Source organism: Monodon monoceros, unplaced genomic scaffold, assembly GCF_005190385.1.
Source record: "Monodon monoceros isolate NGI ecotype Baffin Bay Population unplaced genomic scaffold, NGI_Narwhal_1 Super_Scaffold_11, whole genome shotgun sequence".
Taxonomy (NCBI): Eukaryota; Metazoa; Chordata; class Mammalia; order Artiodactyla; family Monodontidae; genus Monodon; species Monodon monoceros.
Genome location: NW_021703767.1, coordinates 105,228,067 through 105,253,871, shown reverse-complemented (window position 1 = coordinate 105,253,871; position 25,805 = coordinate 105,228,067). Strand labels below are relative to the sequence as shown.

Here is a 25,805-nt window from a genome sequence, read left to right as displayed (position 1 = left end):
AGAGCTTTCCCGTCTCCCCCTTTTTTGTTTGTTTAGTATTTACCCAGGTCCAAGGTAAGAATGTGCACTATTTCCACTGCTATCTAACGCTGAACTGGAGGTATTAGCCAGTGCAGTTAGACAGATGACGCCCAACCCTTTGCCTCCTAAATGTACCTGTCTCTGAACTCCGTACTTCCTGTAAGTCCTATACAGGATCCACGGCCTGCTCTGCTTGGTGACACTGTGCATACCCACACAGCTCTCCCTTACAAGAGTACGCAGTAACTCCAGTTTTGTCTTTTTTAATTCACATGTGGACGGTTGTCTCATTATCCTTTGAGAAACCAAACCCCAAAACTAACCGAAAAGATCATTCTGATTTGCTGTGTGGGCAACATATCACAGAAATGCAACAGTGGAAGCAGGAAACCCAATTAAGGCCGCTGAAAATCTTGTGTGGGAAGCAAATCCCTGGAGTTCTGAAAAAACAAACATTTACACTAAAAAACTATATGGAAAAATATACCATAAACATAGTCAAAAGAAATTACCTCACATCACTGACAAAGCCAGTTTCATCAGTAAGAGAAAGCAAACGACTCATCTGAAAACATAAGCAAAGGATATGAAGAGAATTCCTAGAAAATAAAACGACTCATCTGAAAACATAAGCAAAGGATATGAAGAGAACTCCTAGAAAATAAACTTGTCACATGTGGTGATGGCTACCTATTGGATAGTACAGAACAGTGATGATATTTAAAGCTATGGGGCTGGATGAGTGGAAGAGAGCCCAGGACTGGATTTTGGAACTCTTGAACGTTTCGAGTTCAGGTAGAAGAGGAGGAGCTGACAAATGAGACAGCAAATGAGAGCCCAGTAAACTAGGAGGAAAACAAGGCAAGTGTAGTGTCAAGGAGGCCATGAGAAGGGGGCTGTCAACTGCATCAACTGATGCTGAGAAGTGGAGTAAGATGAGGACAGAGAAGTGACCACTGTGATTGGGAAGATGGAGTTGTCAGTCATCTAACAAAAGTCAGCTTTATTAGACCGGGGGCTCCTCCTTTGGAGCTGAAAGACCATGGGAGGTGGAAAGTGGAGTCCTCTCGTGCAGACATCTCAAAGGCAACACATTCCAAACTGATCTATCTTCTCTGGCATCCTCCCCCACTCTCTTCTCTTCCTATATTCTGATCTACATTGGGGAGCCCACGCTAGAAATCTGGGAGATGTTCTCAAATCCTGCCTTTCTCTCAGACCTCATAAGCTATTACTCACAACGTCATCCATTTCACCTGCGAAATACTTAATCTGTTTCCATTCCTCACCCCCTCCGCCGCCAAGTTACCCCCAAAGCTAGTTAAACTGTACACTTACTCTTCCTTTCCCAAACGCCTTTCCCAGGCATTCCTATGGAATTCAGTGCTCATTTCAGCCGCTGTTCTCACTACATTCATCCATTCACCAAACTGGTCTTTAAAGTATCAGTTTCTGTCGATCTCTCCAACTAAACCGTGAACTCTTTGAGGTCCAAGAGCTTGTCACACTCCATTTTGTATTCCCAGTACCTGGCACGTAACTTGATACATCATAAGGTGCTCAATCAACTGTGTGTTATTAAGAAAAGCCAAACAGGCTGCGGAGAGTAACGCTGCGAGAAGGGCGGCGGGCGTTTTCGCTTCCTTCGCGGTGGGATCACGCCTGGCGTCGGGCCAGAGGGGAGGCCCGCACTTTCTCCGAAGGAGCGGCGCGGGGACGGCAACGAGAGCAGGGCAAGAAACGAGAGGACAGCGCGGTCGACGGTGGAAGGCCGGGGTTCCGCGCCTAGACCGCTGCTGAAGAAAACGAACGTCGCCACCTCCCCTTTTTCCCTGCCGGCCCTGCCCACCACGTGCTCACGCCCACTCACGTGAGCGTAACCCTGCTTGACCTGCCGCGGCGTCACATGAGTAACTGCGGTCACGTGAGCACTGTTTTCGCTGGGCTCTGGCAGCGGCTTCCTCCCGGAGTTGCAGTCGCTGTGGTCTCTCGGTCTCCCGTTAGCCCGATGGAGGAGGAGGAGGAGGAAGTGAGGGCGCTGCTGCCCGGCGGCCCCGACGAGGCCGGCAGAGGCGCCCCCGTTACACCCCCTGCCCCCGGGGCGCTGCCGGCCCTCTGCGACCCCAGTCGCCTGGCGCACCGGCTTTTGGTGCTGTTGCTGATGTGCTTCCTTGGTTTCGGTGAGCCGGCTGGCCTGGTGGGGTGGGGTTGATAAGAAAGAATTCCCGGCTTTCTCTCGGAGCTGCACTGAGCTCCTAGGTGCCACGCGGCCTCAGGGAAGCTTCTTGCTTCAGCTCCTGGGCTTCACTTCTTTAACTTTCGCGACCCCATCCAAGCCTGTGGACACTGCTAGCTATTCATCCCAAAGGCTAGCAGCTTGGGCCCAGGGGCCACAGATACGAAGAAATTCCTAGATCGTCAGGGTTCCTCTCATGACACTATTTTTAATCCTTTTTTTTAAAAGAAAATTATTGGAGTGTAGTTGCTTTACAATGTTGTATTCGTTTCTGCCATACAGAGAAGTGAATCAGTTATACGTATGCATATATCCACTCTTTTTAAGATTTCCTTCCCATTTAGGTCACGACAGATCATTGAGTAGAGTTCCCTGTGCTATAATGTAGGTTCTCATTAGTTATCTCTTTTATTCATAGTAGTGTATATGTGTCAATCCCAATCTCCCAGTTCGTCCCACTCCCCGCTTCCCCCCTTGGTAACCCTCTCATGACACTTTGTTCAGAAGGAATTCAGAAAGATTTAACTGGCCCCCTACCCCCAAAGAAACCCCACAAATACTTTAAAATTTTCGTTTGAATAATTCGTTGGCAGTTATTTATGTTTCTCGCCCTCTTTGGTAAAACGTATGAGTGTGTCTTGATAGCTTCAGTGAGTAGATGTGTACTTGTACTCCCGCTCTGCCAATGTGAAGCAGTCATAACTGGATTGGACTTGTGGTGTTTGGTTTCAGTCATGAAATTTGGTGACTCTGAAAGCAGTTTCTGGAGATAATCTTTAAAATATCTCTCTATTATATTCCAGCAACTAATTTATCCAGCAACATTCTAATGTCAATATCAGTTTGGTATGAAAGTAGTAATGTGTTTTTTCATGGGCTGGCTGGAATTGGTGGAATCAACAGATTTAGGAACATGATGGTGGATTACTTTATGCTACTGCTGGAATATATAAGTAGGCATGCAGGATGCTTTGGGCTTTAGTTTCTTTGCATCTCTTTTTGTTCCGCCTCTTCTCACTGTGGAAAGATGGTGCCCATTCATTAGCTTTAAAGCCTGAGATTGGTATCCCTGACAGTGATTAAAGCAGGAATCATAAATTGCTGAGTTGAGGAACAAAAAACAAGAACAACACGAAACACTTAAAATACCACGTACTTAAGCAATTTATTTTTAGTAAATTATGGTTACCTGGATGGGTTTCAGAAGCCAGAGTCATACCTTTCTAATGACAGTTTTCTTTCTTTTGAACTGGTGGCTTCTAATGTATACTTCTAGACAGAGTTCGTGGAGAAATGGAGGCAGCATTATCCTGTGCCTATAAAAAAATCTGTCGATTTTATTACTGTAAAAATAACTCTGAGTGCATGAATGTCCAACCTCTCTCCACTTCTCTTTCTTACCCTCCAAAAGACGTTATTATTATGTTTTAATTTAACCCTTTAGAATTCTTGTTTTATTTTTGTTCATTCCTGGCACTGTATTTGCTAAATTATTTGATCTTGGGTATGCTGTTTGTAGAATTAAGAGTTCTTGTTTTAAAAACAGGTTTAGTCAGAATAGTTAAACTCCATTCCTCTGCTCTCAAGATAAGTGGTGGCTTTAGGTAACATTACTAGGAAACTGCTGAGGATGTTTTTGAAATTTTTAGTGTATGTGTGTTTTGGTAGCTTTAAGGAAAATACAACTGTTTCATGAAGGTGCTAATAAAACAATAGACATACAAAACATGATGAAAGTAAGGTGGAAGAACAATTAGTTGTTGATTAACTTCTTAATCCAGGTTCCCAGTATTTGCTGTGTATGCAGGCTCATAATTTGTAAATAACTTGGCATGTTTTCTGTGGATTATTTGGCTGCAATTTAGAGAATATTGGTGGACAAGGAAGTGGCCTACAAAAGGTTCCAGTGTCAGTCTTCGAACCCCTAGTATAGACGTTTAAAATCAGCATTTGAGTAGTAATTGCAGCTTGAAACTTTTATATGGAAAGTATTACTACTTAAAAGAAAATTGCTTTTTCTTTTTCTAGGCAGCTATTTTTGCTATGATAATCCTGCTGCCCTTCAGACTCAGGTTAAACGGGTAAGTTGACTTTTCACCTTTGTTTCTTTTGTTGGCTCTGGAACAGGTATACTGTTGAGGCATCATCAGCTCTCAGGTTGCCCGGTCTGAAACACTGTCTAATGAATCCATTTTAGCATCCATTGTCACCAAATTTGTGTGGGCAAGGAGTATTCTTGAGTTGGAATGAATGGCCACAAAAAATTCATGCATAGCACTTGTGACTTGATATCGTTTCACATCTTAGATAAGTAATTGCTGTTTCTACAGTATTGCCAGAAAGTATTTTGGCAGTTTTTTGTTTGCATTTCTCTCATTGTGTAATCATTGGAATGACAAATGATTTGGTAGGATAGCATTTTGCTTTCTTAAATATGTTTTTGTTGTTATTTCATTTTTAAAATGCGGCTACTGATTCCGGAGGATTGTCCGTGTCAGTATTTTTAGTCTGGCTTTATAAAAATATATTTGATATTTACAGTTTCTTGTGTATTTAGATATTTTTTTTCCTTTGTAAGTTTTTTCACCTTTGGATAGGAAGAAATACATAGATTGGCCCTTCACATTCTAGAATGAAAGGGAAGGAAGATAGGAATTAGTGGAGGGGAGGGAAGGGATAAGCTAAGATGGCCCTTTTTCATGTGGGTATAGAACCCCACAGCAGGTTGTACATGGTGAATAAAATGTAGAAGATACAGGCAGATGCAGACAGAAGTGGTCCCAGTAGTGGAAGAGCTGATTGATCCTGAACTCCATGAAGCCTCTGAAATGACTGCACACTCAGGAAGTTCCTCGGTGTGACCATTTTTCTGGGGTAGCGGCCATAGATGTCATGAGAGCCTCAAAGCACTTAGCAACTGCAAATGATTAAGAAACGCCTGCCCTTCCAGAAAGAATGTTTTGATTTGTTAGTTGCTAAACTTAACTGGAAAAAAATAGTTTTGTTTTCTTTCCGTATAGGATATGCAGGTGAATACCACGAAATTCATGCTGCTGTATGCCTGGTATTCTTGGCCCAATGTAGTTTTGTGTTTCTTTGGTGGCTTTTTGGTAGACCGCGTATTTGGAATACGGTAAGCTTGGGAAAAATCTCACTTATGGGTAAATACGATTATTAAGAAAACACAGAACTAGATTAAGTATTTCTGGAAAGAACTGAATAAACTTATGTATTGACTGTGATAATCTGCATTAGTTTTTGTGTGTGTGTGATTTTTATATCTCCAGAATTTTTTTTAAAAATAAATTTATTTATTTTTGGCTGCGTTGGGTCTTTGTTGCTGCGTGGGCTTTCTAGTTGTGGCGAGCGGGGGCTACTCTTCGTTGTGGTGTGCGGGCTTCTCATTGCAGTGGCTTCTCTTGTTGCTGAGCATGGGCTCTAGGCACGTGGGCTTCAGTAGTTGTGGCGCACGGGCTTAGTTGCTCCGTGGCATGTGGGATCTTCCCCGACCATGGATCAAACCCATGTTCCCTGCATCCGCAGGTGGATTCTTAACCACTGCACCACCAGGGAAGCCCCTGGAATTGGTTTTCGAAACTTGGTTGGTATTTCAGTTAAGGTAAATACTGCTCAGGGAATATGGTAGCTCAGTTATCTAAAGGTAAATTATGCCCTCACTTGGAATCAGCAGACCAGGGTCTGAATCCTTTTGCTGCCACTTGCTCAACTTCCTAGCTCTTTTGAGCTGTTCCTAGCTTCCTGATCTTCAGTTTCCTCATTGGTAAAATATGGATAGTAATTCCTGCCTTGCAAGGTGGTTATAAGGATTGAGAGAGATGGAAGGACAGTATTTGACACGTAGTTAGTGTTTACCTCTCCCAGCCCTAATGAGATTTTCTCTTTTGCCTTTCTTTAGGCATCAAACTTTTTGTGACCACTCCTCTTAGCTGAGGAAGGCATACATTATAAGCTCTGTCAGTTTTCATCCTAATGATTGGTTGTGTGTGTGCTGTTAGTGGAGACTTTAGGAGGGATGTAGTCTGGGAATATTTTCGGAAGGCAGAGGGCAAAATGATGAGGGGTTTTCCAACCATGTTTGGTGGAAAAGAGTTGAAGAAACTATAAGTGTTTAAATTTGGGGACTAACTTTTAAACATTTTGAAGAGTGTATAAAGGAGGACTTAAATTTAATTTGCTTGGTCTAAAGGGGTAGAATAAGTTTGAAATTCAGGGAGCCAGTTTCCACTTAGTATGATGGAAACTTTGCTTGATCAGGGTGACAGGTGGGGCTGTGAGGTGCCTTGGGACCACAGTCAGTTTTCCAGTGCTAGAGAACATTCAGGAGACTCTGGTATGACCATTTCACAAGGATCTTCGGAGGGATTTGAGTTTCAGAAGAATGGTTTACTCATATGATCTTTAAGAACTCTCCTGGTACTGGTATTTTATTACTCTGGGGAAACATTAATGAGCTATTCAGAGTATGGGATACTAGAGTAGGCAGATTTATAAGTGTATTAGCATGGTTGCTATTTTTCCTTTTAAAGATAGTTTTTAGTTATCAAGAACCACTTAAAATTACTTAATCTAGGATTCCTTGGAGTCAGTCCTAAACTCAATAAAAATTTTATAAAGAATGTCCATTTTTAAATGGGAACCCTGGGAACTTCTTGAAGATTATTTAATACGTTGTGTTTAAGATATGATAATGGCTTAAACAAGCATATGCCATCACTAAAGCCTCTGGAATCTCCTTGGAAGTCAAGACTTCTGTAGGTCACCATGCAGCCTAGGAAGGCTGCTGACTTCAGAGGCCGACCCCTTTCTCTGGAGGGAATGCAGAGGGGTCAGAGAAACCCAAGAAGGACTTGGTGATATACTCTTCCTTCATTCTCTCTCTTTCTCTAACAGATGGGGCACCATTATTTTTAGTTGCTTTGTTTGCGTTGGACAGGTAAGAAAAGACAAAACGTTCATTGATTCATTGTGACAGTGACTCTTGAATTCTTGTCTCATTCCACCAGCAAAGATGTGTTTAGTGAATGCCTGACTTAATTAAGCAAGGCTCACAAATGCCCATGTAAAGTAATGCATAGTAATGCATTTTAAGCCTTGAGACAGATGAACCTTGATACCTAAATTTCACAGATTTACTAAGAAGGAATATTAAAATCATTGTAGAGGTTGTGTTTCATCATAAGTCACTTATTTCTCTTAGATTCCTTGAATTTACTTTTTCTTTGATCTTACGTTATATTCTACATTACAGGTTGTTTTTGCTCTGGGTGGAATATTTCATGCTTTTTGGCTGATGGAATTTGGAAGGTTTGTGTTTGGGTAAGTTATGCATCATTTCACTTATCCCAATATATTACTGTTTTAGTGTTCATCTGTCAATTTATTAAAGATTTACAAAAAATACATTATTATATCTTCTGGAGAATTACTTCAAATCCTTGAAATCTAGCTCAGTGGTTGTCTTAATTTTCCCTTAAAGTAAGCAACAATTTTGAGGGGTCATAGTTAACTCTGTGTAGGGTTTGAATATTAAATAGTTCTCCAGAAATGATATTTTTCTTAAGTGTTTTGCTTTTCTGTAGTATTGAAGACTGTGATTTAAACCTCATTTAGAAAAGCATAGACCATCATTTTCTAGGTTGGTGATTAATGGACATTTTGCTGCTTCTTAGCGGGTATGTGTAGGTCCTTTTGAACCGTGTTGAAGAGGCTTGAAGGAGTAAATTACCAGAAGACTAACTGCTCTTAATGAATTTCAGTGTCTATTCAGTAAGCCCATTCTGAGTTCAGCCTTGGGCTTCCTGCCCAGAGCGATGCAGATGACATAACTTACTCATGCTTTTTACAGGTACCAACGACATGTAGACATAGGTGACACACCCCCAAAAGTGCTCTAAGTGAGAGAGAAGGAAAAAAAATGTATATAAACATATGAAAGGGATTCAGAGATGGAAGTGTGGTCAGAAATGGCCTCGTGGATGAAGTGGGCCTTGACATCAGTATAGGATTTGGATTAGTAGAAGAGGGGAGATATTTTTGGATGAGGACAGTGATGAGGAGGACTCAGTGTTAGGATGCAGGGGAGAGGAAGCTCCTACGTAAAGGTCAATGTGTAGAACTTACAGAAGGAAAATTAAAATCTGGGAAGTAGGAGAATGTCGAATATGGAAGGTGCTGGCCTGAAAAGTGAATTTTTGTGTTTTCACAAGTACGGACCGCTCTCCCCACGTGAGCATTTTATATAGCATAGATGGTGATGTGGTAGCTCAAACTCCTTTTATTGCTGGTCGTGGTTGTCATTGCAGTGTATTAAATTACCCACACTTAGTATAAAACAACCCTTACATTGTGGGCTTTGTGGGTCAGGAGTTTGGACAGGGTACAGCGTGCACGGTGTGTCTGTGCACCTGATGTCTGGAGCCTGAGCTGGGATGACTTGAAGGCTGGCACTGCTGGCTGGAGCACCTAAACAGGGCCTCTCTTGGCTTTCGCATAGTGTGGCGAACTCAGGGTAGTTGGACTTCTTACAAGGTGGCTCAGGGTTCTAAGTGTGAATGTTTGAATGGAAAGGCAGATCTCACCTTTTATAACCCAGCCTTGGGATCACACAACCCTGCCTCCACCACATTCTACTGGTTGAAGCAGTCACAGGCCCACTTAGATTCAAGGGACGGGACATAGACCCCACCTCTTGACGGGAGGGGTGTCAAAATTTTACACCTGCTGCTTTGTTAACTGGGGTATTTCTTTAAAAACTGTGACTTTTCTTTCCTTATTCTAGGATTGGTGGGGAGTCCTTAGCAGTTGCCCAGAATACATATGCTGTGAGTTGGTTTAAAGGCAAAGAATTAAACTTGGTGTTTGGACTCCAGCTTAGCATGGCTAGAATTGTAAGTATGACACAGATAATGAAGCCAAATGGGAAGCAAAAGATTGAATGTTGTAGTTATCTCTTAAAGATTACAGGATGAAATGTGTTTGTGTATAAGTTAGGTATTGATTTTTTATATATTTTTCTAGACCATAGTATATACCATTTACCTGACCTTTTTTTAAAAAAAATTTTTTTTATTTATTTATTTTTGGCTGTGTTGGGTCTTCATTTCTGTGCGAGGGCTTTCTCTAGTTGTGGCAAGCAGGCGCCACTCTTCATTGTAGCGCGTGGGCCTCTCACTATCGTGGCCTCCCTTGTTGGGGAGCACAGGCTCCAGATGCTCAGCCTCAGCGTCCATGGCTCACGGGCCCAGTCGCTCCGCGGCATGTGGGATCTTCCCGGACCAGGGCTTGAACCCGAGTCTCCTGCATTGGCAGGCAGATTCTCAACCACTGTGCCACCAGGGAAGCCCCCATTTACCTGACTTTAATTAAGGCATTTCTAACCTTATTTCGCTTAGGAAACAGTCTAAAATGGCTAATTGAGCATTTGTTAGTTCAGAGAACCTGAGCATTGGGATGGATCGTATAGATTTTGTTGTCTAATTTCTTTACCCATTTTCGGCGTTCCTGCAATGAAAGTCTTTACATATGGTCATCCAGGTTCTGCTCGCACATTTCTAGTGATTAGAAGCTCGCTGTGTGATGGGACAGCTCATCTACTGCAATTAACTCTGTGAAGCTCAATCTCCCATAGAGATGAGATCTGCCTGTACAAGTAGCTTTTAGTGATTGTTCCGACTTTTGCCCTCTAGTGAGTGTTTATTTTCTCTGCTGTGCAGCAGCACTTTGCTTATGAAGACAACTCTGAAGGTCTTGGTCAGACATGCTCACTTCCTGTGCTTGTCTAAGCCATGTGGCATGGGTTTCAGCTCCCTGACCGTGGCGCTCCTGCCTCTCTGGACTTCATCACAGGTGGTCAGTACTCCTCAGCAGCATTTGGAACCTGGAAGTGATCGTGGTGTTTCATGATAGGGGATCTGGTAGAGGGTACCCAGGGGAACAACATTATGCTATTATAAATGCAACCTGGAAGGTGTTTTGGCCATCCCAAACCCTGTTAGGTTTTTTCCTTCATGAGCTCCTGTGAATAGAGGTTTTTAAAAAGATCCTTGCCATTAAAAATCAAGGTTTTAAAGACTGTAAATGGCATGAAAATGCTTGGAACATAGTCTTGAAGGAAGAAATCCAATACAAAAAACCCCAGTACAAATGAAATATTTTTAATGTAATATTTCATCTTATGAAATATATAACATACATATGTCATACATATATAACATTTCTATATTTTTGTACATGTAGGCTCTTTCTAATTTTCCAGTATTATAAATAGAGCTGTTGTGCAACACTCCAAAACTTGTCTGCATCTCTGATTATTTCCTGAGGCTAGCTTGCTAGGAATGGAATTATCACTGAGTCAGAGGGTTTGTTAGGGTTTTTTAAGACTGTTGAGACATATTTCCACTTTTTCCTCTCAGAGATGTTTATATCTCCATCTGTGAGATATGAGAGGATCCTTTTTATTGTAGCTTTGATAGTACTTTAAAAAAGTCATTTTGGGCTTCCCTGGTGGCGCAGTGGTTGAGAGTCCGCCTGCCGATGCAGGGGACACGGGTTCGTGCCCCGGTCCGGGAGGATCCCACATGCCACGGAGCGGCTGGGCCCGTGAGCCATGGCCGCTGAGCCTGCACGTCCGGAGCCTGTGCTCCGCAACGGGAGAGGCCACAACAGTGAGAGGCCCGCGTACAGCAAAAAAAAAAAAAAGTCATTTTATCAATTTGATAGGAAACACCTAAACATTATTTTAATTTGTAAATCTTTGATAACTAGTGTGGTTTTCCACATTTTCTAAATTTTATCCACAAGGACATTCCTGGTACTTCCTTATGTATCTTGTGCAAGTCAAGACATGTCTGTGGCAGCTGGTGGATCTCATCGTCTAATAACTTCTAAAAGAAGGAAATAGGAGCAGTTGAGCAAGACTCATTCTCAGTGACGCCATTGTGGTTACTAATGATCTTCACGTTCTTTTCTGTGTGGTCACAAACTAGTTATAATCCATTCACCTGCGTCCCCAGGAGCCCTAAGTTTCTAGAACGGAATCTCAGGAGCTTCTAGGATGCGGGGTGGAGGTTACGGGAATGGTGGGGGGGCCTGAGGAGGAGGTGGCAGGAGCCAGATCTCAGGCAGCCACCTCTCCGTCAGCCAGGGTGGCTCGGCTCTGATCTGGTTGGTGTATTGAGGGTCCTTGTGAGATGCACGCAGGAGACCAAAGGACTCCATTACAGAGTTGCTGGGGTAGATGGAGGTTCAGTCTTTTTTGTGCTTCTCTTGGCCCTGCACATACTCAGAATGATCATAGAGGTTTCGGGTTTACCTCGCCGTGATTTTTTTGTCGGCTGAACTGTGAGTTTGTCTGATTTTAGACCCTTGGACTGTTATCATTCAGGCAGTGGACTTTTCACTTTTCTTATTATTCCTGTCTTAGCTGAGGTTGGAAGTCCAGCACTCTTTTGATTTTCCTCTGTAATTTGTTACTTTTAAAAACTCCTTATTTCAACAAATATTTATTGAGTACTTGCTAAGCCAGGTCATGTTAGGCATTTTAGAATTAAAGGGTTATTGAGACAATATGTCTTTGAGGGGCTTGTATTTTTGCTGATGTTGAGGAATGTTTCCAGCAGGTCTCCATTTATACCTTATTCAGATGAGCATCTGAATAATGCCACTGGCTAACACTTTGTGAGAAGTAGCCATGTGCGATTTGCTGCTGTATTTGCTGTGGGAACATGGTGGAGGACATGTTTATTTCTCAGTCTCCTTATCAGTAGCGTTAGCACAGTTGACACTCCCCTTTCCTTGATTTCTTCTCTTGGGTTCTAGGACTCCACAGTCTCATAGTTTTCCTCTTGCCCTTCTGTCTGCTCCTTCTACCTCTTTTGCTGGTTCCACCTCAGTCTTCTCAACCTGTAAATGTGGGTTTGGTCATTGGACACCCTCTCATTTCTTTTGACGCTCACTTCCTTGGTAATCTTATCTAGTTTTGAAGTTTTAAATAGCGTGTCTTTGCTCCTGAAGTTATATCGTCCAGGCCTTTCCGCTGAATTCCACACCCGTATTTGCAGCTTCCTCCTTGACATTTCCACTTGGATGTCTAGTAGGCATATCAAACTCAACACAGCCAAAGCCCAGCTCTTAATGTTTCACCTACTGTCCTCCAAACCAGCTCATGCTGAAGTTTTCTCATCTTCAGTTATGAGCAACTCTGTTCTTCCAGGTGCTCAGGCAAAAACTTTGATGTCACCCTGAACCACTCCTTACCCCCATCCCTAACCCCACACTCTCCACTTATTTTCCATTGGCAAAACCTGTTAGCTCTACCACCGGAATATGTCCGTATTCCGACCACTTGCCACTGTGCCCACTGCCAGTCTCCCCAGTCCAAGACCTATCGTTTCTGTTCTGCATTATTGCAGCCGCCCCGAGCCGATGTCCTTGCTCCTGCACCGTCCTCACTTACAGTCTTCTTTGGATATAGCAGCCAGAGTGAGTCTCTTAAAACGTAAGGGATTGTGCCACTTCTCTGCTTAGAACCCCAATGGCTTCCCATCTCACGCAGACTAAAAGCCAGAAGTTCTTATTACCAATAGCTCGCTTTCCCATCAGTTCCTCTCTGGGGACCTCGTCTCATCCTCTCCCTTCTTCATTGACACTGTTCTAGTCTCTACGCTCCTTGCCTTGAGCACGCCGGGCAACCTTCCTCTCGGGGCCTGTGCCCTGGGTATTCCTTCTGCCTGGAGTGCTGTGCTGTTCTTCCAGGTAGCCTCCCAGCTTCCTTCAAGTTCTTAACCCAGAGTCACATTCTCAGCAAGGTCTCTACCCCTTTTTATTCTCCTTCTATGCTTTATTTTTATTTATTTATTTATTTTTTGCGGTACGGGGGCCTCTCACTGTTGTGGCCTCTCCCGCCGCGGAGCACAGGCTGCGGACGCGCAGGCTCAGTGGCCATGGCTCACGCACCCAGCCGCTCCGCGGCATGTGGGATCTTCCCGGACCGGGGCACGAACCCGTGTCCCCTGCATCGGCAGGCAGACTCTCAACCACTGTGCCACCAGGGAAGCCTCTATGCTTTATCTTTTTTCCTTATTTTTTAGAAGCACTCATTGCTGTTTCATATACTGTATATTTTACCTTTTCTACCCCACTAAAATGGGGTTGCTCTCTATGAGAGCTGGAAATTTTTCTGTTCTTTATTTTATTCCCGGTAACTAGAACAGTGACAGGCATGTAATCAGGGTTCAATAACTGCTAAATGAAAGAATAAATGAATGAGGGTAGTACTATTACTGTCTTCTAAAGGATGATCAGAGGATGAATTTTTTTTTCAGATGTCAGGATCAGGAAAAGCTGTGCTTTTTATGAGCCAAAGTTTATTTTTGTCTTGGGTACCCTGTGAACTTTATAACTTGTGTTTCATTTTTGTTTAGGCTACTAGGAAGATCTAGATGTACTGTGCTGTTTTGAATGCTAGCATTTTCTATAAATTGGCATTTTTGTGTGGTAATCTTATCTGTGGCTTTATCCTAGGTTGTTAGCTCTTTCCTTGTAGTGTTTTTTTTTAAAAAATTATCTGTTGTTTAATCTGAACCCTATTATACTTATTTCTCTAAGCTAACTGACATCCTTTTTTTCTGAGCAAGACAGACAGAAATGAAAATTATGTTGATTTTTTTTTTTCCTTTTCTTTCAGGGAAGTACAGTAAACATGAACCTCATGGGATGGCTGTATTCTAAGGTTGAAGCTTCGTTGGGTTCTGCTGGTCACACAACCCTTGGGGTCACACTTATTATTGGTTAGTGAATCCTGAAGTCCCACCTTTTATCTGTCCTGAAAGCTTGTCATAGGAAGTGGTGTGACAGGGAGGAAAGAACACAGGAATTGGGCTTAGACCACTTGGTTATAGTTTTGCCTGTACAGTTCACTAGTTCTTGGACCTAATTAGACACAGTGAACATATTGGCAGTCATTCACCCCATTTGTATTTTTATTTCCACTTTCTTAAAATAACGATCTTGTACCACCACATGTGTTCAGGTTTTTTTTTTTTTCTAAATAAGGATAGATTTTTAAAAATATTTATTTATTTTATTCTTGGCCGCATCGGGTCTTAGTTGTGGTACGTGGGCTTCTCTCTAGTTGTGGTGGGCTCCAGAGCGTGCAAGCTCAGTAGTTGTGGCACGTGGGCTCTCTAGTCATGGCACGTGGGTTCCAGAGCGCATGGGCTCTGTAGTTGTGGCACATGGGCTCCAGAGCGTGTGGGCTCTTTAGTTGTGACGCACGGGCTCGGTAGTTGCTGCGCACGGGCTTAATTGCCCTGCCAGGGATTGAACCTGAGTCCCTTGCATTGGAAAGTGGATTCTTAACCACTGGACCACCAGGGAAGTCCCTGTGCTTCGGTTTTGTTGTGATGAGCAAATGAGAGTGTATGTGAGAACTCTGAAAACAGTCAGGGAGTTTGTACCTCTAAGGTGTTCATTAATAGTCTGTAGCAGAAGGGAGAATTGTTTCCTTTTGATCAAATTCATTTCATGCGCTTATGGAGCTTAGATTTTATAGAAGTCAGAGGTGATAGGATGTGATGGGAAATCCACCAAGTTGGGAGCTGGGAGTCTAGGTTCTGGTCCTGGCTCATTTTGGACAGGAAGTTAACCTCTGTGTCTCTTCTCTGTAAAACTGTTTTCTTCTCTGTAAAACTGTGGGTGTTGGACTAAAACTGTATAGGCTCCTTCTGACCCTAAGTTCTGTTGGCTAAAGCTGGGTTCTGCTGGTTGCTGGGTGGGTCACTGAGAAGCGCTTGATGCTCTCTGGGTTTACCACCTGTGCTTCTTCTCTGAGCAGTGAATTTGTCTAACTGAGCCCCACAGGATGTGGAGAGCTGCTTGCAGAGCCCTAGGGAGACCTGTGGGTGCTGGGTTGAAGGTTCTGTGCCGTCTTTTATTCCCTGTATTCCTTGGTACAGGCTGGTAAAGGGAGGACAGTGAGAGGTAATCCTAGATGGGCAACTTGTGCCTAGAGACCCCTTCTTTCTCCCCCTCCCTATTAAATCCTTTGCCAATTATAACCTCTTTCTTACTTTCAGATTCTCTTCAGTATTCCTTCCAGTTCTCTCCACAGTGGAGAATTTGAGAATTTTAGAGAATTTCAGAGCCAGAAAAGATCTGTGCCATCAGATCAAAGCCTCTGATTTTACACTTGGGAAAATTGAAGCCCAGAGAGGTTAAATTCCTTGCCCAAGATCAATCAGCTTGTTACTGCCAGACGTAGAACCCACATCTACCGACTCTTTGCAGTTTTTCATATTATGCCAGCCAATTAAAGATGTCATTTACTTTACTAAGCTTTTTATTAAAAATTTTGAGAAGTGTACACTTTATTCACTGTTTATCCTGATTCACTTTAATGATACGAGGTCAGCATTAGTGAGTAATGTTGGATACCTGAAGGAGAGTGAGCGGGCTGTGCTGTGGGAGGATTGGGGCCCTTGGGGCTGCCACAGGGTAGGAGCAAGAGTCAGACTTGGGGAGGAATCAGAGGGAACATGAGGTGATCACAGAATCAGACTTTGCTTTTGCGGTTTGTTCCCCCTGGCATCCATCAATAATTGGTGCTTAGACTGAATTAAGAAATTAGGACTAATTTGCTAGCTGGTCATCAGCTTTCTTCAGTCTGTATTCTGATTATAAGACTAGACTAGTTTGTTCTAGTCTTTCCCGTCTAATCTCCAACCTTCTACCAGGAAATAATATACAATAGTAATAGCGACTGCTGTTCGTTGAGTGCTTCCCAATGCACTTCCTTTCCTTCTGTCCTGATTTAGTAATTGTAGGCTTTTCATATATGCGTCTAGATGCCATCCCTTTAAGTTGCTAAGTATTTTGCTGTTAATGTAATGTGCTACCTTTTAGGAACCTTCATTTTGGTTCTCTTTTAAAAATCTCTTCTTTTTTTATTATAGGGGGTATAACATGTATTCTTTCACTAGTCTGTGCCTTGGCCCTTGCTTACTTGGATCAGAGAGCAGAACGAATCCTTCATAAAGAACAAGGAAAAACAGGTTAGTCTAAATGCAAGAAAAAGTTAGGCTTTTAGGAATTACGGCCTTTTTGAGATAATTTACAATGAGGTAAATTCCTAATGTAGTGTTGTAAACGCAGTGAGGCTTAATACTTGTTTATTAAATCTTTTTTTTTCCACTTTAAAATTTTTTAAAATTTTATATGGGCATATAGTTTATTTAAATCTTTTATTTCCTAATCTATTTCCATTTGTCTAAATTTTTGGATACTTTTTTTTTCCCCCTTAAGCGGTTTTGGCAGAATTTACATTCTTGATTGTACCTTGTATATTTGCAAAGTGATGAGTGTTTCTGGAAGAAAGAAAGAAGGTAGATGCTAATCTTAGGTTTTGCATTTTCTGTTGTCTTTTTAGTTTATCCGAGAAACTATGTTCTAGTGATTTACTGAGACAAGTATTTTTTAACTGAATTGCAAAGGTTAATCACATGATAAAAGAAAAATAATCTTGACTTAGAAATGCAAAATTACACTGACTGCATCTTCCCTTTCTTCTGTAAGGTGAAGTTATCAAGTTAACTGATGTGAAGGACTTCTCCTTCCCCCTGTGGCTCATATTTATCATCTGTGTCGGCTATTATGTTGCTGTGTTCCCTTTCATTGGACTTGGGAAGTGAGTCTTCTCTAGCATTCTGTTTTTGTTGGCTAAATTATAATGAGAATTCAGTCACATAAATGTAATTTTTTTAAGGTATAAATTTTGCTTCTCTGTTACGGTTGGTATTTTCACAGGAATTGTTTTACATCCTGGGACACAACTGATTTTCTTAGCTTAAGGTTTAGTGTTGCTTTAATACTTGTATTAGGTTTTTGAAGAAATACCTGAAACAGTTTTTGATACATAATATTGATTTACTTTAATGCTTGATTTTGGATTTGTATTCTTTTTTTATTTCCTCTTTATTTCTTTGTTAGGAAGCCTCTTATTGAGAATGGAGACAGTGCGTTAGCTCGTAGTGACAGGGCATATCTCCATTTGTTAGGACTGCGTTTCTGCAGACTCAAATTCAGGGTTTCAATTAAATTCTTCTTTGCTTTATCTTCTACCTTTTCTCCGTTTTCACGGGCAGCTACTTAAACAGAGCAGTGTGTGAGTGTGAGTGTGTTTGTTGAGATGCATCTCTGTAATTATAACCTTTAAATTCAGGCTGTCATTTTACAGTTTGAGACAAGAACCTTATGCATTATTTAGCAAAGAACCCGTCCGGTATTGCTTTTAAGGAAAGGAAGCCATCTTAATTCCTTGTAGTAATACATTTGGGTTTCTGAAAATTTGTGTGTATTGTTTGCTGTACACGTAAAAGAGGAAAAAATAGGTATCGATATGTTTTATTTAGTTGGTGAAGTACTTACGTAAATACTAAACCTTTAGCCAGTTGCTTGAAGATGGATACCAAATAAGGTGGGAAAACAGTATAAAGGAGGGAAAGTTGACTAAACTTATTTTTATTCAGTTTTATTTTGCCTTTATTTTTAAAAAACAGAATAGTTCTTTCTAAAGTGTCTGCTTTTTGTCCTCTCTCTTTTTATTTTAGAGTTTTCTTTACAGAGAAATTTGGATTTTCCTCCCAGGCAGCGAGTGCTATTAACAGGTATTCCATTAATTCTGTAAGTGCTTACTGTGTGCTTAGTGTGGGTCTTTAATTATAACCCGATGTTATAAGAGACAGAAAAGACGTATGTGAACTAACATCTACAGTGTGAAACAAAGTCTGTCTTGGGTCTTGATCCTGAATGGCCATCTTTGCATTAAGGGAAAACCAAAGAAGTCTTGGACCACTGTTTATATCTTTTTATTTCTATTTACTGCTGACCATTTTAGAAGGATGTTAAATTAAATGAGCTAGGGTTTGCTTTACCTAATCATTGTAGGATTTAGGACTTTGTGGATTTTTAATTTTTTTTCCTGTGATATATTATTAAATATCTTTTATATTTTCTGGGCAGTATTGTATATGTAATATCAGCTCCCATGTCCCCAATATTTGGGCTTCTGGTGGATAAAACAGGAAGGAACATCATCTGGGTTCTGTGTGCAGTGGTGACCGCTCTTGCTTCCCACATGATGCTGGCCTTCACTCTGTGGAACCCTTGGATTGCTATGGTAAAGTCGCTGCGAACGGCTGGGGGGCTCAGGGCTTCAGGGAGGACTCTGTACAGCACGTATCAGAAGCCAACGCTCAGCTCTTCTGATAGTAGTGCTTGTGACAGTGGGAAAAACAATGACAATTTCAGTTTCTACAGAATAGCTATTTTTAAAGTATATAAATATTAATCATTAATGCATAAGATGTTTTTGATTTCATTTGGCCTATATAATAGTACCCTCAATGCTGCTATAGAATTTGAAATAAAATAGTCTTATAAAAGCCCAATGCTTATTAGTTCCATTTATTTTTCAGTACTTCATTAAAAGAAGTCATTCCATCATAGGTGGCAAAAACATCTGTCAACCCAGTATCCATGATTTTGCGTTCTTTTGTCTTTGACTTTTAGTAGGTCAAAAAGTAATAATGAATTCATCAAGTTTTTGTAATTGTTCTTCAGAATGTCATTTTTAAGACCATAGGCCAAAGTGCTGGCATTTCTTACCTGTTAATAAAAGAATATCTTGAACATATATATTTGTGCACTTCGTTAGAATTCTCTAGGACAGACTCCTAGAAGTAGAAATGCTAGAGCAGAGGCTTTGCACAGTTAACATTTTGATAGACACTGTGAAACCTCTCCTCTAATAACTTTCTACCCATTTATAGCTTTACCAATAATACATGAATGTGTTTGTTTTTTAGTATCCTTGCCATTGTTAGACGTTGGCATTATTTTAATTGTTCCCAATCTGATAAATGATCTTATTTTAACTTAAATCATAAGGTTTCTTCTTTAATTGAAGGAAAAGTTAGCATTAGGTGATGTTTATCAAGCAGTGGTTGTTGTTGGTCCTCTGCTTGGCTCTCCAGTTGGGTGGTGATGACCCAGAAGTAAGATAATGGACTGTTGGCATGATGTTACCTTGATTGCTTAATTTGTAATTGTTAATGAATACTGGGAAATTAGCTTGCCTGAAACATTGGTAAAGACATTTTGCAAATTAGCTTTATTTTCTTGTTTGGTCTTTGACTGCACCCTGGGCCCAGCCAGTTATGTATTCATATAATATAAAATGGTTAAGACAGTGTTATGTGTATCTTGTCCCTAGAGGGATACCGTTAGAGAGGCCCAAGACCATTTTGTGTTGAATATGAGTTTTTAGCCTAATTATTTTGCAACACAATTTGCATGGATATTCATATATTAGTTATTATGTCACTCTTGCTAATCTGCATCAAAAGAAAATCACCTTTTGGTAAATATAAGACTTCTTTACCCTTTTCCGTATTGATTTCAATAGTGTCTGCTGGGACTCTCCTACTCATTGCTTGCCTGTGCATTGTGGCCAATGGTGGCATTTGTAGTTCCCGAACATCAACTGGGAACTGCATATGGCTTGTAAGTGTTTGCACTGTGGATCATATAATGTCTCTCTCTGCTGTGTCAATTTAATTATCTTATAAAACTCCAGATCTCCTGAATCTAGTCGGCTTCAGGCTTTTGGGACAGCTCTGAACCTGGAAATAACCAGAAAATCAGTTAATCTATTTGTATTATTATTGTGGCAAAAAAAAAGCTCCGAGCCTCCAGCAAGAGAGGTGGAGATAAGCTACCCCATGAGAGGTCATTGCTGACGTGACCATCCCACCGCCCGTTTATCTGAGGGCCTCTCAGTGAGAAGTTGAGTTCCAATCTCTAGCACAAAAGGCCGAACAGGGAAACCACATCTCTGGTTGGTATTCACTTAGCCCTTGGATTCATTCAGCAGGAAGGTGTTGAATTCAGACTGTACTTGCTAAGGCAAACTCCCTTGCCTTTGAGCCTAAAGTTAAGTAGTGGAAACAGTCATGGGATTAAAGAAACAAATCTAATCAGGTCATTCCTGGTTGAAAACCCTCTTAACACTGATAGTATGTGGTTTATAGATACTAATATTTATAGTGAATTGGTACTCTGTGTGTGAAGACTTCAGAATTGAAATGTTTGGTTTTTTTAAATTTCTTAAATTGTAGCATGCAGTCCATTCAGAATCTTGGGTTGGCAGTCATTTCCATCATTGCTGGCATGATATTGGATACTTGGGGATATCTGTTTTTAGAAGTTTTCTTCATTGCCTGTGTTTCTTGTAAGTGCGCCACCTGGCAACATTTAGTTTCTTTTAATATGCAGCAGGATGTTCTCATTTATACTTTTAGGCTTTTGTTGTTATTGTTCTTTTTTCCCCTTTTTTAAACCAAATCCCTAAGATGTTTCTCAGCTGGTGACTTTTTAGTTTTCTGAAGATTCACAGGAATTTTTCAGGAGATTCCTGTTCTTAAAGGCAGGAATGGAATCTGCTCTATATTCTGTTTTAAATATTTATGTTTTTTTTTAATGGTAAATGTCATGTTATGTATTTTTAATTATAATAGAAAAAAGAATGTAGTATGGATACATGTTACAATATCAGTGAACATTAAAAACATCCTTAGTGGAAAAAAGCCATACGGAACAGGCCACCCAGATCCCATACTCATCTTGTCTGTTTCATAAATATTTATGGTTGTTAAAAAACACCTTCCTCTTCAGAGTGGAACCATTTGAAGGGTCCTGAGTATGTCCCTGGTGTGAATGTGTGGACATTAGTGTGGCTTAGGTGTGAGCGCTCACTGTTTATTCATTAGTCTATTTTGAATTGTTTTTATTCTTAGTCCTGTTATTTAATTTTTACCTGTCATGATTCATTGGTTAAAAATAGGAAGCATTAGGCAACTGCCGAAAACTACAAAAATAAATCAGTGTTTTTTCACTGTGTTCTCCTTACACATCAATTGTGTTCATCTGAAAAAAAATGTTCGCATGACATATCAGATATCTTTCATGCTTCGATAAATTGTGTTTAAGACGGCAGGCCCGAGTAATGATTTTATCCGACTTCGTTTTCACTTACAGGAATAAAGACTGTCTATACTGGAGGTGTGGTGTTTGCAGATGATGGCTTATGAATAATAGCCTGAATCTACTTTATTATCTCATAACTTTAGAAATTAGCACATCAAATTTTAAAAATATATTCTTAAATAGTGGGCCATATACGAATTCATAGTACTAGGTTGTGAAAGTGTTTTTGTCTATTTTTGATGCTGCAACGTGTGGTTTAATCTCAGTCAACGGTTCCTTATAAATTTGGTTCTCAAACCAAACACCACTCCATTTAAAAAGGTTTTTGTTGAGGTATTAAAGTAAGTTAAGTGTGCCACGCTTGTTAAAGTGAAAAGCCAAGTACCTGACTTTCTGAGGCCTTTACTGGTCTGGGTTTCTGGGAGTTTAATGACCACATTTTAATATTTGGTTAATTTGTAAAATGAACATGGTGTTTTCAGACCTAAAACCTCCAAAGGATTACTTCTATTTGGCTCTCTGTAAAAACATAAACAGTCTAGCAGCTGGCAGGGTTTTGGGAAAGTGCTGGGAACTACCAGCATTACAAAGGGAGAGGAAAGAGAAATGATCTGTGGGTGGGTTGGCCCCTTCTCCTGGGGGCAGAGGGGTCTCAGTTTCTCTTTTTCTGTCCCTGCCATCCCTGGGCTCAGGTTTTAAAAATATCTTTCTCATGGAGAAAATGGTGTGTAACTTAGTGCTTTTTGGAAAATAATGTGAAGAGTGTTTTCATTTTTAAATGCTAGTTAATAAAGATTTGATTTTCTAAGCTTTACTTTGTAATTATGATTACATAGGAATCATTGGGAAAAAGTACGTGTTTTTAAGGACCTTATGTTTTTTTCATTTCCAGTCTCACTTTTATCTGTGGTCTTACTCTACTTGGTGAATCGTGCCCAAGGTAAGTAGAAGTTCAGGTATTTTCTTCTTAAACCACAGTGGATCATCATTTTTTTTAAATTTAATTTAATTTAATTTAATTTATTTTTGGCTGCGTTGGGTCTTTGCTGCTGCATGCAGGCTTTCTCTAGTTGCGGCGAGCGGGGGCTACTCTTTGTTGTGGTGTGCGGGCTTCTCATTGTGGTGGCTTCTCTTGTTGTGGAGCATGGACTCTAGGTGTGTGGGCTTCAGTAGTTGCAGCACACAGGCTCAGTAGCTGTGACTCGCGGGCTCTAGAGTGCAGGCTCAGTAGTTGTGGTACACGGGCATAGTTGCTCCGTGGCATGTGGGATCTTCCTGGACCAAGGCTCAAACCCGTGTCCCCTGCATTGGCAGGCAGATTCTTAACCTCTGCGCCACCAGGGAAGCCCACAGTGGATCATCTTGTGGGGCTCCTGGATTGTCTCCATCCAGGAGAGGCTTTATTTCATGTAATAACATTCTGTTCATAGTGATGAAACACATTTTACTTCATAGCATATAATTATGTATTTTGGACCTTCCCATATATTAAAATCATTGTCATGTTCTTCCTGGCCAGTTCAATTTAAGTTTTGTAATATAAAATTTTAGATGTTCTTTTTATATTAGCAGAAGGTCATATTAGTATGACTTCTAAAAAAATAACCTAAAGCCCTTCCTATGTTATTGTCTTATATTTTTAAAAAATGAGAAGTAAACATATTTATAGCTGCAGTTTGCATTTTAAGGTTGAAAGTGTTTAATATAGAATGAGAAATTATAGATTTTTTTCGTTTGCTAATATCTACTACATTTATTTTTGCTTTTTTTGTTATTTATAAGATTTTGATATTACCTTTATTAATTTTTCTAAACTGGCTTGGCCCTAAGGGTTGTCATGTATTTAGAAGAATGAATACATATGCTGTTTAAATAATTTTAGGTCATTTACTTTAATGCCTCTTAATTTTCACTATTATTGAATATTGATACATGGTCCCAAAGAACAAAACCTCGAGCAATACATAAGTCCAAAATTTTTTAAAAAATGCTAACATTAAGGAGTGATTATTTGTATCATATAATGATTCTTAAGAAACATTTTTCCCCCCTTGGGAAGTTTCCAGGAGATAAACTAGTTCTTTCTCACCTTCCATAGCCTCTTCTGTTACTTAAAGGCATTTGTATGTGTGTGTACACATGTGCGTGTTTGAATTTTACTTACGATAGTTGTGTTGAAAAGATTCAATGCTTATTTGTATTTTAGGTGGGAACCTAAATTATTCTGCAAGACAAAGGGAAGAAATAAAACTTTCTCATGCAGAGTAAGTATTGAAAGAAAGAAAATTTGTCTTTATTATGAAAATCTTAAAACAGTAGCATTTTATTTCAAGATATTGGGTTTAGACATTTAAGAAATTAGTCTTTTTCTTAAGTTTTGAGAGCCAACAATTATCTCTGGAACTATTGTAACATAATTTTTCTTTGTGTTAGAAAAATTTTAAAGGGAGGATATCAAAGGTTAAAATAAAGGAGATAAAGAACAAATTGGGCTTTAATTTGCCTTCTGAGAGGAGAGAGAGAGAGACCTGCAGTATTTGTAATTTATTGGAGGAAAGGTCTTTGTCCTGACTTCCTGTGCTGGGCTCACCCTTCCATTCTTTCTCATATTTTCTTTTTCTTAACTAGTTGAGATAATCTTTTATTTTCTCCTGGTGCTAACATGCCATTATGTGTTCTCTGACTCACTTGGAACAGATTAAAGTATCTAGTGTGGGGTTTAAGTTAAACTAATTTTTTCCATGAGTGCATGCTAAAGCATAGTAGTGATTCTATTTCTTTTGTTATTTCTAGTTTTTTAGACATTGTATTTTTTATGATGAAAAAAATTTATTTGTAAATATATACCACCTGACTGTAAGTTTTATGAATTTTGAGTAGGTTAAAATCTGGTAGAACAAGGCTGTGTTTTCTGGGGCTTGATTCTTGGCCATCTCAAATTCCCTTTTCACATAGTAATTCTACTATAAACAAATGTTGTTAAAATCATGTTTAAGAAGGATTTTTGAAGTCAGAGATACTCAACATGCCATGTGTTAAGTAAACAAAAGGTAAAAATGCAAATATAATATCCCAATTTTATTCAAGAAAAAGTATGTAGGCATGTGTATTTCTTAAATCCATTACTTATATATAATAGAAAAAATGCTGAAAGAAAAATCCCCAATATTAACAATTCCATTTGAATGGTAGGGTTAGAAGAGTTTATTTTTTTCTTGGCATTTCTATATTTTCCAAATTTTTTAAGTCGATCCTCTATTACATTTATGATCAAGAGGAGTGAAAAGATTATCCAGCAAAATGTGTAACTTAATATTTGGCACTGCATGTTTTATAGTGGTTATGGTTTTCATTTTGTAATAATGGGGTTTCATGGTTTTTTTCCTCCCTTTTTTGATAATGTATTGCATTGTGTTTTGCAGGTGAGAAGTTTAAATGACTGTGTCATACGAATGGGCTGCACACATCATTGGTTTGAAAACCTCCAATTTTTTTTTTCTTTTAATTTAGAGTTTAGTCGTTAGGAAAAATAATGGTCTGGAGAAATATTTATATTTTGAATATATCTATTTTAAAGTATAGCTGTGAGGACTATTTTAGCCTGTGTCTTTTGTATTGCTGAAGAATTCTGCTTTGGAATAGGCTCATCAATGATGAAGTTTAGAAAATTGCATCTGGTACGTGCAGGTGATTTTGAGTAAGGACAGTAAATAATGGAAATCTTTGGATCTTGTATTGAGATAATTTTCACAAAGTGTATCTTAGGGATATGGCCTTTAATCTTAAAGCAAAAAAAAAAGTTTTGGGGGATTAGAAAGGATATTTTATATAGAATAAACAATGGCATTTTAATAGGCATTCCCTTTTGTAATAGGGAATATTTGAAAGGTATTTTTATGAAGTCTCATTTCCACAAATAGCAGATTGTGTTCTGCTTTCTTTAGTTACCAGAGGTTGCTGAGCAGTGACCCTTTTGAGCTTCTTTATTTCTCTGTTACTGAGGACCCTGATCCCTTAGGGACATAATTTTGTGGTACAAACTTTCTGTACGGTTTCTCTTATAGTCCAATTAATTACTAAAAAATGTCCTGTAAATTATGATAATTGCATATCTACAAGGATAAATAAAAACACTGCAAAAGGAATACTTGATGTCCTTTAACTTTTTATTTAAAAAAAATATTAAAACACTGATTTTAACTCTTATTTATGTGGAAGATTATCTCTATAAGAAAATCTAAGTTAGAATAAAGAGAATTTGACTAATTACAGTCATTGAAAGATTATGGGAGTAGTTTTTTTCTCCAGACTAGGACCTTGAGTAACATTTATGTTTTTTGCATTAAATAAAATACAGATATGAAATTTTTCTGACAAACTTAAACACTTTTTAGTTGACTTAGTCTTGTCATATTACGTATTAGAGTCAAGGGATTTATGTGTTTTGCTTTCTGTGGACGTGCAGATATTTTAGACAGCAACTGTTTTA

General features: G+C 39.7%; 1 protein-coding gene across 3 annotated transcripts; it reads left to right on the top strand.

The window, feature by feature from the left end:
• The first annotated feature begins 1,950 nt into the window (after positions 1 to 1,950).
• Positions 1,951 to 25,522, top strand: MFSD1 (major facilitator superfamily domain containing 1). Of its 3 annotated transcripts, XM_029214121.1 has the most exons (16): positions 1,951 to 2,201; positions 4,286 to 4,338; positions 5,278 to 5,390; positions 7,169 to 7,211; positions 7,527 to 7,594; positions 9,057 to 9,165; positions 13,962 to 14,064; positions 16,228 to 16,326; positions 16,847 to 16,958; positions 17,881 to 17,937; positions 18,293 to 18,449; positions 19,737 to 19,834; positions 20,449 to 20,561; positions 22,209 to 22,256; positions 23,523 to 23,580; positions 24,739 to 25,522. In XM_029214121.1, exons 1-16 carry the CDS (start codon positions 2,030 to 2,032, stop codon positions 24,740 to 24,742), a joined length of 1,407 nt encoding a protein of 468 aa, XP_029069954.1. In that variant the 5' UTR covers positions 1,951 to 2,029; the 3' UTR covers positions 24,743 to 25,522. The 3 variants fall into 3 exon arrangements, with proteins under 3 accessions (XP_029069954.1, XP_029069955.1, XP_029069957.1); XM_029214122.1 differs by lacking the exon at positions 20,449 to 20,561 and having other exon boundaries at positions 1,973 to 2,201; positions 24,739 to 25,145; XM_029214124.1 differs by lacking the exons at positions 1,951 to 2,201; positions 4,286 to 4,338; positions 7,169 to 7,211 and having other exon boundaries at positions 4,864 to 5,390; positions 24,739 to 25,145.
• Positions 25,523 to 25,805: the final 283 nt, after the last annotated feature.

Bases quoted from the DNA above. Each gene is read 5' to 3' on its own strand.
- MFSD1 (XM_029214121.1), top strand. From the start codon at position 2,030: ATGGAGGAGGAGGAGGAGGAAGTGAGGGCGCTGCTGCCCGGCGGCCCC. The intron at 4,339-5,277 runs GTAAGTTGACTT...CTTTCCGTATAG, and splicing joins TTCAGACTCAGGTTAAACGG to GATATGCAGGTGAATACCAC. The intron at 5,391-7,168 runs GTAAGCTTGGGA...TTTCTCTAACAG, and splicing joins GACCGCGTATTTGGAATACG to ATGGGGCACCATTATTTTTA.